Genomic DNA, 13,871 nt, shown 5'->3' on the forward strand with positions numbered 1-13,871 from the left:
ATATACAACCTTGAAGCAGGACAGTCCCACAATATTCCTTTCCCTGTCTCGCCATTTCTAAATTAACAGCCAGTACAAACAGTAGCCAATTACTAATCATTATCTACTTGGCAATTTTCAGTCCTCTCTAGCTTAGCTTCCTTGTTCAAATTGCTCATTATTAACCAGTTATTTTTAGGTGAAGGAAGAGAGTTATATAGACACTGCCATTTTCTTTACTTTCTTCCTAAAATGTGGCAGAAAAAAAACCAGGGCAGCTGAATTTGCATTCTCAGTTGTCACTGCATTGGCCAAATGATAGATATATTTAGGCAAACCCTGCCGACAACAATAGTCCTCTATCAACACAGAGAATTATTTGAACAGAAAGAAAACATTTGCAGTTATTAAAAAAGATTCTTGATGGCTGTAGAAAGTTCCTGTAGCTTCTGCAGTCCTGTCAGCACCTGTGTTTCTCTTCTAGAGCAGAGGCTCTCGAAGCACCGCCAGCAGTATTTGATGTACCTGAGACCCCAGGCGTGTCACTAAGCCTGTGTCTTAGCCACACAGTTAGAATTTCTAGGCATGGGTCTTGGAGGTCTGTGTCCATTAGCCTTCCAAGACACTGAAGATTTAGGATTATTTCATCAGCATAGGTCAAGTATGACATACAGCCCTGTATGTCATGCTCAGCTGTTGGTGAATGTATTTGCAGCTTGAAAACAATTTTCTAAATAGTAATAAGCTGCCTTGAAAAAGAAACTTTTCTATAAAACATGTTAATTAATCAATTAATTAATTTTGTTGCGCTGAGGATTGAGCAAAAGCTTTGCATAAACCATATCTCTGTTGTGTTCTTTTTTTAATTAGAGGCAGGTTATCACTTCATCTCTAAATTGCTAAAGTTGAATCTGAACTTGTAATCCCCTGCTTAAACCTCCAAGTATTCTGGAATTACAGGCATGCACCACCACACCTAGTGAAACATTTCTGATTGTTAAAATATTGCCCCTTGCCAAGCTCTTCCTTTTCTAAGAACTGTTCTCCAACTCTCCCTTCTAGATGCTCATTTTGTGTTCTTCATAGGGTATTTGCCCCAAGGTATTATGTAAACAGCCAATTTGACTTCTCAAAGAAACTTGCAAAATTTATTTGGTGTGGAGCCATGATGTAAGAGTTTGATGATCTGGGGTGCAAGAGGGGTGAATGGAAGAATGCACGGGCTCTAGGGCCTGGACCAGTAGTGGATTAACAGCTCTCCACTCTGGCAGCATGGGGTGGGGGGCTGTGAAGCTTCCAGGACTCTGGAAAAGGCTGGAAGAGAGATGGGTGTTCTAGGTTATGGCTTAGAAGGACCAAATGCAAGATTGCTGGGCAAACTATTTAAAGGAGGAATATTTTTCGCTGATCCATTCCCTTCTCTTCCCTTTCACAAAGCCACCATACCTGGGCAAGAGGTCATTGAAACTTCTTGTTAGGACTGATACAACTAAATACCACTATATCAGTGGCTTAACAAATATTTATTTTCTCAAGCTTGTGGAAGCTAGAAGAGTGAGATCCTGAGGCAGCAGAGGGGTTGATCCTTCTGAGACCCCTTTCTGTGGCTTGTAGGTGTCTGTATGTTCCATGTGTCTTCTCAGGTTTTCCCTTCATGCCTGTCTCTTCATATAAGGATGGCAGTCACATAGAATTAGGTGACTAATATAACTTCATTTTATCTTATTTATCAAAGGCTTTGCTATTTGAATTCTGAGGTACCAACGATGAAGATTTTAATATATTATGTTGGGGAGAAAAGCATACTTGAGCCCATATAATAATTCATTGTCTTGACCACTTGTTTGTGCATTGAAATAGTTAATCTTTCAGAACATTGATGGCTGTGAACTTGTAGATGAGACGTTTTTGCAGTAGTCTGGCACAGCCTTACCACGTCTCAGCTGGGTTCCTATAGCCAGTGCTAGGTTCCATCAACATCCCCAAATGCCAAAGAATGAAGGAGTCATCAAGAGGGAAGCAAACAACCTCATTTGCTTAAAGGATAACATTTCATCCATTAAATAAATGTGATACCTTTTTCTAGTCTGGTATCAATATAGAAAGCATGTGAAAAATGAGTTCTCCCAGAGTTAATTGACTGTGGAGACTCTATTTTCAGTCTGTGCCTGTGTTTTTTGAATTAATATACACAGTGAGTGATTCAGCAAAGGGTTTAAAAATAAATTCTTTATAGAAATGTTTTGCCAATTTGATGTCTTCATAATTCATGAAGAGTAGATCCATAATAGCTCTTATTTTCTCTTCAACTTTGGAAAATAAAGACACCATTAGTTTAAATTAGGCTTGTATGTGAAATAATCGGGTCTATCAACAAATATAGTTTGACTCCGATGCCATATAAAACTAAGATAAATGCTAGGAAGGGGCTGGTTACTTCTTTATAAAGTCAATATAAAACCTATCATAGCAACCAAAATAATAACCTTATCTATTATAAAGATAGGGTAGACAACATACAAATTTATACAATTCGGTTATAGAATCTCCAAACATCATATAAGAATGTATTTATTGTAGATTGCTTAGTCTTTTAAAAAAAGTGTTCTTGGAATATAGAAATGTGAACTGGTGGTACTTAGGCACCTCAGTAAGCACTCCTCCTACTTGGTGAGTATGCAGGTATGAAATTGCATGCTTTTTCATGTGGAAGAGTCTTACTAGTGCTTTCTGAGGGTCTTCTTGTATCAGCTAGAGAAGGCCTATGTGGAAAGAATTGTGGCACAGAACTCTACACCACATTCATTTTCTCCTAAGAATTTCAAACCCCTAAGGAAGTTGATTGTGGGTAGTGTTTTGTCTCTTCTTACTGTAGGAAATGAAAGGAGGAGAAGAGAACTGGGTTTGTCTGAAATCTTCCTGAGCCAGGACACCAATGGGACCAGTGCCCTGTGTCTACTCCCAGGCATCACTCCGTAATGTGGTCACATTTTTCTTCTAATGTCTGACTTTGATTTCCATTCGTGGGTGGCATGGAGGAAGAAATGTTTTTAAATACTGAAGTCTTGATCTAGCTCCCAAGAAGGGAAAGAGTAAGTTAGTGAAATAATACGTGTCTAGGATTACTTTTTGCCTCAGAAATCATTTTTAGGGGCCAGGGAGATGGCTCAGTAGAATAAGTGCTTGCTTGGCAAGTGCAAGGGCTTGAGTTCAAACCCTGGTTCCAAAAAAAAGAAGAAAGAAAGAAAAAAAGAAAGAAAGAAAGAAAGAAAGAAAGAAAGAAAGAAAGAGAGAGAGAAAGAAAGAAAAGAAACCATTTTTACCCCTTTGCAATGTGTGAAAATTGCACATTTAGTTTGTCTAGCAGTTTTTACTCTAGGTAAATGAGTATTCTTTGACAAAATATCAGAAAGAATAATTTCTTATAATTCTTCTCAGGTATATTATATTGGTGTTTTTGTGTTTATAGTGGCCTGGGCCTATTAAAGACAGCATAAACTTTATTTACCTCCCTGAACTATTGACTGTAGACCACGGAGAATACAGTGCCAGTCATGCAGAAAGTACGTGTTGGTCATGCTGAGTGTCCCAACATGAGTTGTAACCAGCGGCCCATTAAGTGCCTTCTCTTGTTCAGAGCATATTTTAGCTCTACAAGCAATGGTTTGTGTAAAAATGTAACTGAGCAAGGCTTGGAATTCCTGTAACTCCAGTCAAAACGATGCTGCATGTAGTACTGGGAGGCTGCGTTCTGCTCTTCTGCATTTCTGTACTATCAGAAAGTCTCTGGAGAGTGTAATTAGAAACAGGGACGTCAGGAAGCAGCACAGTTTGCTCTCCTGGCATCTGTCTGTATGTGAAAGGTCTTCCATTTCTGGTAATCGTATCAGATTCTCTGGGCAATAACGTTCTTTTTATTTATTTATTCTTTTAGAAAAAACTTGCCAGCAAAAGCGCTTAGTAGTGCTTCCCGTAAGTAATGATTTGATATTTCTTTTGCTGTAAAATAATGACACTAGTTTTACATATATTGCATTTAATTAAGTATAGGACATCTTTGTAATATTTGTAAGCGTGAACAATACACACACCATTGACCCAGAGCCGCACTGTCAAATGAAATTGGCTATAATACATAATAATGCTTAATTTAATCTATGAAAAGATAGAGCTAAATTTTAATTTTGAAGCAACTTCTATAAAAAATTTAAAAAGTAGATTTAAAAACCAATGAAAAAGGATTTTTACCTTAAAGGCTGCTATCCTTGTTGTGTGTTAGGTTTAAGTATTGTAACTTATTTCTATTTCTCTGATCTGTACCTGTCACAGAATGCTTTAATGCTACCTTTTGTGGAAAGTAGTTTTGGCCAAATTTCCCTTTTATTCCATTTATTGCATACATTTTACAAATACTTATTTGCTTGAATAGCCTGAACCTAATAAACGTTATCTCCAGTTGATGGGTGCGATCCATACATCTTTCTCTACCGAACAGACTGTTCAAACATGTTCTTATTTTAATGATAATTTTCCTAAGACCGAAACATTCAGGCTGAGATACAGGTGTCGCATACCAATATTTATTGTGAGGTGAGAAAGGTGGAAACTGGGAGCTAAGGAGCTTATATGACAAAACAGAAGAATTAATAGGCATTTTGATAATACTAAACAAAGAAAATGCTTACAGCTGGGATTTTTGTGAGCAGGTAAAGTGAAAAACACTGTAAGACTGCTAACATTGTAAGCATAACTTACCTTTTAGCAAATGCCTTAGCTGACAAATTTCTTATTGGGGAGTTTTGACAGTCTAGTAATGTTTTAATGTGTCATTTGGGACAGAAGCTTTAGCTTACGCTTTCTCCATCTGCACCTTAGAAAACATCAAGGGATGGTATGCCATAACAGATTCAATGGAGAGTAACTGGGAGAAAGAGCAACATTTGGTGGGCTCTCCGCTGTATCACCACCATCCTCAGTGCAGCACCTAAAGCCCAGTTAGTCCTCCAACAACCTAAAAGAAAGAGCATTATCCTCACCAGATGCCCATTAGACCTAAATCACTACAAATGAATAATCAAGGTCATTATTAATAAATATACCTGTATCATGATAGAAGATGAAACGATTTGGTGCCGCAGTATCTTCTATGAATGACTGCCCACTGCATTGTCTCCATGCCGAATACTTTGATTCCAAAGAGGCGAAGGCTGAGTGAACCAAAAGATTTGGCATGTATAGCTTTTTATTTTTACAGAAGAAATAAAACTGTGGCTTGGAGTAGTTGGGATAAGCTGCTCCAGGTCATAACAGTAAGTGGAGACAGAACAGGATGCAAATTCTTTCAGCCTAGTGCCAGGCTCCCAGGTCCCCTCAAGAGCCCATACTTTGCTATCTACCTTCCTCATTCGCATGCAATCTCCTTTTGGCACCTCTAACAGCCTGATATGCTATCTGTGAAGGTGTACCTCAGCGCCTAGGTACTTAGGGAAGTGCATTCCTGAGTTACACAGGACTGGTGAAAGGAAATCATCCAAGTGTAAAATGGAAGTTAAAAACTTATTTTCTTGGTGTATTTGTGTTCAATTTTATATGCGTTTTTAAATGTTTTTATTGAGTCACAATAAAAGAAATTTTTTTCTCTTTTGCAGATATGGAAAAATTGTATCCACAAAGGCAATTCTTGACAAAAACACGAATCAGTGTAAAGGTATGTGAAGGCATCGGTGCCCTGGACTCTTGCCTCTGCTGTTTGATTGATGGCTTCTCCATCACTGTGGTCCAGACCCCAGCTGCACAATGATCACAATGTACAGTATGTGGCAAGCTCTTTAATAATGCTGATGCTTTGATGAGTTGTATTTCTGGCAACATTGCTCATTAATTTTTTTCATTAACAAACAAAATGAAAATCACAAATCAGAACAAGTATCAAATTGCTTTAGCATAAAACTAAATTAACTCCTAACAACTTTGGGTTGTCTGATGTGAATGATATTATCAGGATACAAATTGATTTCCTATATAAAAATAAGGAAGGCTGAACAAACTTTGCCATGCAGAACGTATTTTAATTTCTCTGTTCTTTAAAGCTCTAGCAGTATTTGTTGACTAAAAATGAATTTATTGATGGTGACATTGTGTCCAATTTTGGCTATAAATAACTCACAATTTTGGAGTTGGCATCTTGTTAGGTTAAAACATTTTTATTCCTGAAAATATTTTTTCAACATATTTTACTATATGTGTGGTTTAAGTTTCTTGCCATTCAGGAATCCCGGACACTTTTCAAGGTCGTGTTAATTTGTGAGGTGTATAGTCTCTTCTAGGAGTTTTAATTCTTCCTGGAAAATTGGAATTCTCCTTACTACATATGTTATTTTTCTCTAACCTACTCTGTTGTGATATTGAAATCAAGAAGTGTGGTAGAGCCAAGACCATTTTAAAAGCTGCTTCTACTTCATATAGATATACAAATTCACAAGTTTTAGAGAACAACCAAAGTTCTTTGGGTGTGGTAGTCAGATTTAATTCCATAGTAAAAAAGAAAAAGGACAAGTTATCATGTCTGCCTCTTGCACTCTGGATAACTGCTATGAAGACAACAATATGCAATGTATTAATTATTGTAACTGTCCTACTGACCTGTTTTGAAATTGTCTCACTGCTATTTCTTTCTCAATAAAATCAATAGAAAATAGAAAACCAAGCATTGCATGCTTTCCCTGCACTAAAATCTGTGCTCTATATTATAAGACAGAGACTAATACATGGTTTCTGCCACACAATAGTGAAAAGAAACCAATAAACCGACTCCAATATCCTTATATTGCCCTTGTCCATGTGGGAGTGAAAGAGAGGTACACATAGCAGAAGGATCTACACAATACTGCTGGTGAATAATATAGGAAATTCTTTCTGGGGATTACAATTTATTAAAAGACAAAATGGATGAATTTGGAAAAGGTTGATGTTCAGGAGAAAAATTTAGGAATAAAAATTGAGTAGATTATGTAGCTACAGTAGAATATGTTACCAGTTATGGACTTTCACAGAAAAAAGGGAGGTGTCAAGATATTTTTAGAGGAAAATTGTTACCCTGAATATTTTGAACTCAATTATGTTTGTCACATGGGCTCCTTAGTACTGTTGATCAGAGATGATATAATTACATATGTATTTTATGTCCATTAGCAATTAAAGTGTGTATGAGGAGGCCTTTCAAAATATTTCCAAGAGCACTGAGACTGTCATTCCATTTGATAACCTAAACAGGATTTGATCCTTGAAATACTTGCTTTTCAATAGTTTCCAACTTTGCCATCACATGAAGGCTGTGTGATTAAATCCAAATTTTACAAAGATGAAGATTTATCTACTTTTCTACATATACATGAAATGAGCTTTTCGTGAGACATTGGGCATGCTGCCTATCAGATGCGAGTTACCAATTAGTGAGGCATGAGAAAGCCCATGCGTTAATCTCCAAGATGAAAGCATAACAATTAATACTGATGCATCCACCTGACAGACTAATTCTACTCTAGCAGCTACAGGACAGGATGTTTTCTCCTTTGTTTCATACCACCTGCACCTTGGACAGCAGGCAGGCAGACAAACGCACTCAATTTACTCCAGAAGGCATCATCAGGAACTCCTTCAACATCTAACAATTTCTTAAGATTTTTGTTTCTTGGGTGGTGGCTGCAATTGGTTTGTTCTATGTGATATAGCAACATAAAACAAAATAGTCACCATCAGGCAAAAATCACCAGAAATTGCGGACCAAAGCAGGCAATAGTTCCAAATAGGGAGTAACAAAAAAACAGACCACAGTTCTTTCAGATAGTAAAACATCAGTCCAAAATAAGAGCTATTGAAAGGGAAAGAATCCATTCAAAAGGAAGGAAAGATTGGGATGAGAAAAAGGACAAAGGAAAGAATGGTGAAAGATATATTTATTTATATATGTAGAACAGCTTTAACAACTGTACTGTTGATTTCTGCTGGTCTATTGAAAAGAGCAGTTAATGCTTAATATTTTTTTCTTTTCCTTTTTAACTTCTTATAACATTTTGTCCAAATTTGCATGTTTATTCCTGATTATCCAAACAACTAATTTGAAGATAAAATTATGCAACAACCACCACTGTCAAATTCCTGTTAAATTCTTTAGTGAAATTCTGTATCGTTTCTAAGGTTTTATTCTTTTTTGTATCATTTTGTATTCTCTTTAAACTTTTTCTTAAAAACTATTGAACAAGTTACTGAGATTTGTACTGTTTTCCAGTTTCTTGTTTTTCTTCATGGATTGTTTTGCTGGATCCACTGCATTTTTCTTTTTCTTTTATGCATTTAGTAGTGGGTCCACAGGTTTCACTACACAGGTTGGACTCGCAGCGGTCCTCCTCTTTCCATCTTCCCAAGCACTGGGATTGCAGGCACACACCACCACTCCCAGTGTCATTCACTGCCTCAGTGTGCCTCGTGGGCATGGCAGGAACCCCATGCCAGGTATTGAACCCCTGTCGCTGTGTCTGCCTAAGCAGGTGCTTTAATCCCATGAGCTATTTGGTTGGCACCTACATTTTCTAATGCTTTAGGTTAGTTTAGGTTTGTTTTTGTTTTTGTTTTTTTCAGAGCTGGGGATTGAATTCAGCCAGGGAAGCACTTATTCCACTGAGCCATCTCCCCAGCCCCAAAGGCAGAAGGATTTTTTTTTTTTCTCCAAATGCGTTCAGGGCAGGTTTGGCTGGCTTGAGTTGTGGGGATCGAACCACAGCAACCTGAACCTGACTGCTTTGTTGAAGCAGTCACTTAAGAACTGAGCTAAGGGGAAGGTTCCCAATTTTGTTCTTTTTAATACTCCCTTTTGTCTTTGCTATCATAAGCTGATTGAATTATTATATTTATGGAAGCTTATATTGCCTTTGCCAGTTTACTGTGCCCTTAAAATCAAAGTTGAAAACCAAGTATCCGAAAGCACTGAAATCATCAAAGAGATTTTTATTAAATGAAATCATAAATTTGCATTACTTCTGTAAAGAAATAAAAGAAAATTCTGGATGCTTCACTAGTTTATAGAGAGGGAGAGAGCCCACATAAGTTGTTTAAGAGAAAAGTGTGGCTTAGTTATTGGATCAAATCCTTTTAGCAGTTCGAGATTCATGGTCATATTATGTATTACTTTTAAAATACTTTTAGGTTACTAAATATGAGTTTATATAATTGGATGACCTTAGAATGAATCAATTTTATTTTTAATTTCTTTCTTTATGCACTGGCAGGGAGTATATTTATAGAAAGTGAGGGAAGCACAGATTACTTTAATAAACCCATGAACCTGAAGGCAGGAGGCGGGTTCTGTTTTGTCACATTTCTACCGACAGTCTTCACACAGTATAAGGGAACTCCTACCTAGGGATCAGTCTGACCAAGAGACATGACGTGCACTGGGCCGGAATGCATGTGCATTTCTAAGTGGAGCTGTATCATTCTGGAAGACAGCAAATATATCCTGAGTGGCCTCACATGGAGGCAAAGCAAGAAAAAGAATAAAAGCAAATGCGTACTACAGAGAGCCTCTTTTCCGGTACCTTTTATTTCCTGAAAGCAAACTAAAATAAATGTTCTGTGAAATTTATGAGTCTGAAGAATTACATTTTGAGAGGAAAATATACCTCCACCAGCTGGGCTCACAGTCTACTGAGCAAGAATCTCATGAAGCAAAATGGTCTGAAAAACACATTTGTTCAATTTTAAAATAATGGGATTAGACTGCAAAGAAAAAAGAACACCAGATAAAAAATAGTGGTGTTTTAGACAAGCACATCTCTCTTTGGAATATCAAACTTTCGATATTTACCTAAGCTTCTTTAGTGAATGCTACTCTATTTTGCCATTAATTGTATCACTACCAACAAGTAATCTTTCTCTCCCCTCATTATAGATAGATAGACAGACAGATAGATAGACAGTTAGAAGCCCGAATCATTGCTAAGTAAATCACACATGTAATATTACTTCCTTCTAAGTTACTGAATGAGTGCTTTACTAGGCATTGGTAAGGGGTTTAATTTTTATTTCAGAAAAGGGTAGTTTCTATGGGAATTTTATTTTATTTTATTTTTTGATTTTTGGGAAGGGTCTACAGGGTGTTCAGGGTCTCACTACTAGATTGGACTCGTAGCGATCCGCCTGTTTACAGCCTCCCAAGAGCTGGGATTAAAGACGCATGCCACCTCGCCCAGTCTCAGCGCACCCTGGGGGCGGGGCCAGCACGGCAGGCCCACAAATGAACCTGCTTACAGGCACTTTAATCCGCTGAGCTATTTGGCAGGCCCTAATATAGGGATTTTAGTATCTTCTTTCAATCCACAAAGTTTACTTCTTAGGTGTTATTCACATGGGACTTTCCTATGGTCCTTTTTGGAGAAAAAGGGTATTTTTATAGGCTCACAACAAAAGTCAGAGGAGTATTCACTTTGTTGGTAGATTACCGCTGTGTGTCATCTCTAGCTCTACCAGACAGCTACATCTAAATGTGTTTCTCCTGCCAAAATAATGTTTCTGAATTTATTATTTTCACTATCAAGATACTAAATATTTTATAGGATTGTTTTCATTATTATTATAGTGTGCTGACTTTGAGAAGGTTTTGGAAAAATGTAAACGAAGTAGGTATTCATGACATGTTTTGAGAGTCATAAACTTGTGCAAGTTTCTTCAGTAGAGTTTTTAACTATATATTTAATTCTATTTCCTTGTAGTCACTGTTACACATACATTGGGCGACAGTAATAAAAATATCCAGAAACATTTTTTAACATAAATTGTGAATTGACAACTTTTAACACCATAACCTACATCTCTAATGAATTTGTATATGCAAGACTGATATGATTTATTTGGAAAAAAATAACCGTTGAAGAATGTAAAGTGACTAAAAGATATAATGATGTTTACATTGGTTTTTATCATAAGCAGGTTACTTTTATTAATCCATGTTTTCTGGCTGAACAGCAATTCTTCCATGGAGGTGGTTTATTTGATCTGCTATTGTCTTTCAGTTTTCTATATTTAAAAATTGATAAATATCAACACAGATGAAATGTTTTCTCTGCTTAGTTCTGATACTTTATATCAGTTTTTTCTATGTGGACCCTCCATCTGATCTATACGCTGTACAACACCACCTCCTTTGAGCACAAATTGCAAGGGAAGATCCTAGAGGGCTGAGGATATAGCTCAGTGGCACAACGCCTGCCTGGCAAATATTAGGTTGTGTGTTCAATTCCCATACAAAAAGGAAAAAAAAAGATCATATAGTATATCATCTCTCTGGGTTATATGATTAGTTTGTGTCCTTCCTCTAGATTATAAATTCCTGAGAATCCAGGTGGCAATTACTTTGTATTGCCAAAAAAAATGAGGACATGGGACAAACACATGGTTACATAGATGCCAGGGGCTGTGCCTTTTCCTCTGGGCCTGTAGTGTTGCAGCAGTGGATAGCATAAGTGTGGGCTATAAAAATACACAGGATAGCAAAGATACATGGATACCATATTTCCCAAAGTTATTTTCAAATATAAACATTTCCAAATCATGATATTTACTTTATCAGTGTGCTATTAACCCCTTTCCTGACTTGAAGCTGTCTATTTTATTCATTATTGATTTTACAAATCTATGAGAAGCTCTAGTTAGTATCATGCATTTAAATTAACATACAAACACAATAATTCACAGATATAACATGCGTATGTGCTATTCATTAAAATTTATGGAAACATTCAACAGCATAAACTATTAAAATGTACATTTTAAAATACAAAATGACACACTCCAAGGATTTTTTTGGTGGAAGCCTTTACTAAGAAATTCTTTTAAGTAATAAATTTATTTTCCTTGGACAAGTGGCATACCACCTCAGCGTATCTGTCTCCTCATCTAAAATGAGATGATTTATATCCATAATACAAAAAATAAGAAAGAAAAAGAAAATTATGTGGAGCCATATTGTTTGCTACCTCCCTGATTCATACATCAGGTAAATGAGTCCTCAGGCTTAGACTTCTCCTTACTTAGAAGCCCTCTTGTCTAGCATGTCCGCATGTTTTACATAACTTAGCACAGTTCTGAGTCGCTTTTAGTGGTGAAGCAATGTGTGTTGTGAATTGATATGTGTTAACTGAGACTGGCTTTATTTATTTATTTATTTATGGGACCAAGGATTGAACTATGGACCTTGTGCTTGCCAGGCAGGTGTTCATGACACTGAACTGTCTCCATGGCTGAGATTGGCTTTCATAGGACCAAAAAGTAGAAGTTCTTTTTGGTGTGGACTGTGTGATAACCATCAGGATTTATAATCTAACATCTTTGAGAAAAAGCACATTCTGTCACAGGGCCAGGGGATGGAATTCATTCTAATTGAGTTGGAAGGATTCTACAAAACAATTTAGGTTTGTTCACCCTTTGTTATTCTGTTACCTGTAAAATGTTGCTTTGAGTTCATTGGTAGAAAGAAAAACCACCTAAATGACTTAGCTTTTTGGTTTGTGAAACCAGAGTAAAATAATGAAGCATTTAAGGACCCATGAACACTCATTTGGCTGTATGCTTACCATGGTTCTTGTCAGCCTAACTGATTACCACATCGATATGAACATGCATATCTCTTCTTTTATTTAGTGAAGAAATGAGAATTCTGGACTATGAAAGAGGAAAAAATGTTCATGCACATAGCAAACACGTAACACTAAAAAACCCTGAATACAATTTGAAAGATGAATGCACCACTTGTTATCATTCTGCAAATGGCTACAAGTGGGCTCAGATGTTTCTTTGTCCAAAATATTAGGGCCTGTTTTACATGACTGCTTCAAAAACTAGCCTGGGCTCCTTCCTGTGTTGTGGAATAAGTGGATATTGCCAGATTTGCATCTAACCTCTACTTCTGTTAAGAAAAGCATAGTTTATTTTGCCTGGTAGGCCTTCAGATAGACCTAGCGATCATCCAGCTTCCCCTGCCCTGGAGTGAGAAGAAACCTGTCCTCAGGAAGGCCTTTAGAAAGCCTTCTCAAAGGCACCTTTAAAAAGTTTTTCTCAATAAGTAGTAAGTACCTTAAGCTGCATCTCACAGCTGTTCATGCTTTCACCATTTATCCATTATGGAAAAAGTAGGAGCTAACAGATTTAGGGGAAAGAACTGGCAGGAATGCACTGGTCTTTGGGATTCAGGGAAATTGAAAAAGAATCACATTAGAGATACAATGAATGAAAAACCTAGGGACAAAATTCCTTAAAAAATGTAAAGCATGTTGGAACTTGTGTCTTTGTGGATACTATTTGTATAACAAAGTAAAACCTATACCTTTTTACTGAAGTAATAAATAAAAATGTTTTTCTAGAGTAGAATTATATGAGTTACAATTTGAACTCTCATTAAAATAATGTTATTTATATGTTTTTTTAAGTGACAGAAGGCTCAAGATCAGAAAAATCTCTAATTTTTCATGTAAGATATAAAAATGAGTAATGATTTTTCATAGGGAAGGTAATGATAAAATTAAGACTGATTTAATATGGGGAAAATTTTCCTTTCCATCTTGTTATTATCTTATTAGTACATATTTAGAGTATATGCATTTTACAACCATCTTAGGAAGCCGGTACCTATGCATAAGCCAATCAACTTCCTTTTGTGTAATCCCCTTCTCCACCCTTCCCTACCCCTCATTCCTCTTAATTCCCCCCTTCCTATTTCATTCTTAATGAAACCAGAGGATGATTGGTCTGTGTGGGGAGGAAAGCTTACTCTACTTCCACTGACCCTCACTCTTATCTTATTCTCTCTCTCTCTCTCTCTCTCTCTCTCTCTCTCTCTCTCT

General features: G+C 36.7%; 1 protein-coding gene across 9 annotated transcripts in view; it reads left to right on the forward strand.

Moving 5' to 3' along the window:
• Positions 1-13,871, forward strand: part of Rbms3 (RNA binding motif single stranded interacting protein 3) — a 726,581-nt gene that overhangs the window by 213,385 nt on the left and 499,325 nt on the right. For all 9 annotated transcript variants that reach the window (XM_023718499.1, XM_023718500.1, XM_004634210.3 and 6 more), the window contains one exon: positions 5,628-5,686. In XM_023718499.1, the coding sequence (XP_023574267.1) occupies positions 5,628-5,686 (59 nt within the window). The remainder of the gene's footprint in view (positions 1-5,627; positions 5,687-13,871) is intronic.

The sequence above is a fragment of the Octodon degus genome, unplaced genomic scaffold (assembly GCF_000260255.1).
Source record: "Octodon degus isolate 3935 unplaced genomic scaffold, OctDeg1.0 scaffold00059, whole genome shotgun sequence".
NCBI classification, from domain to species: domain Eukaryota; kingdom Metazoa; phylum Chordata; class Mammalia; order Rodentia; family Octodontidae; genus Octodon; species Octodon degus.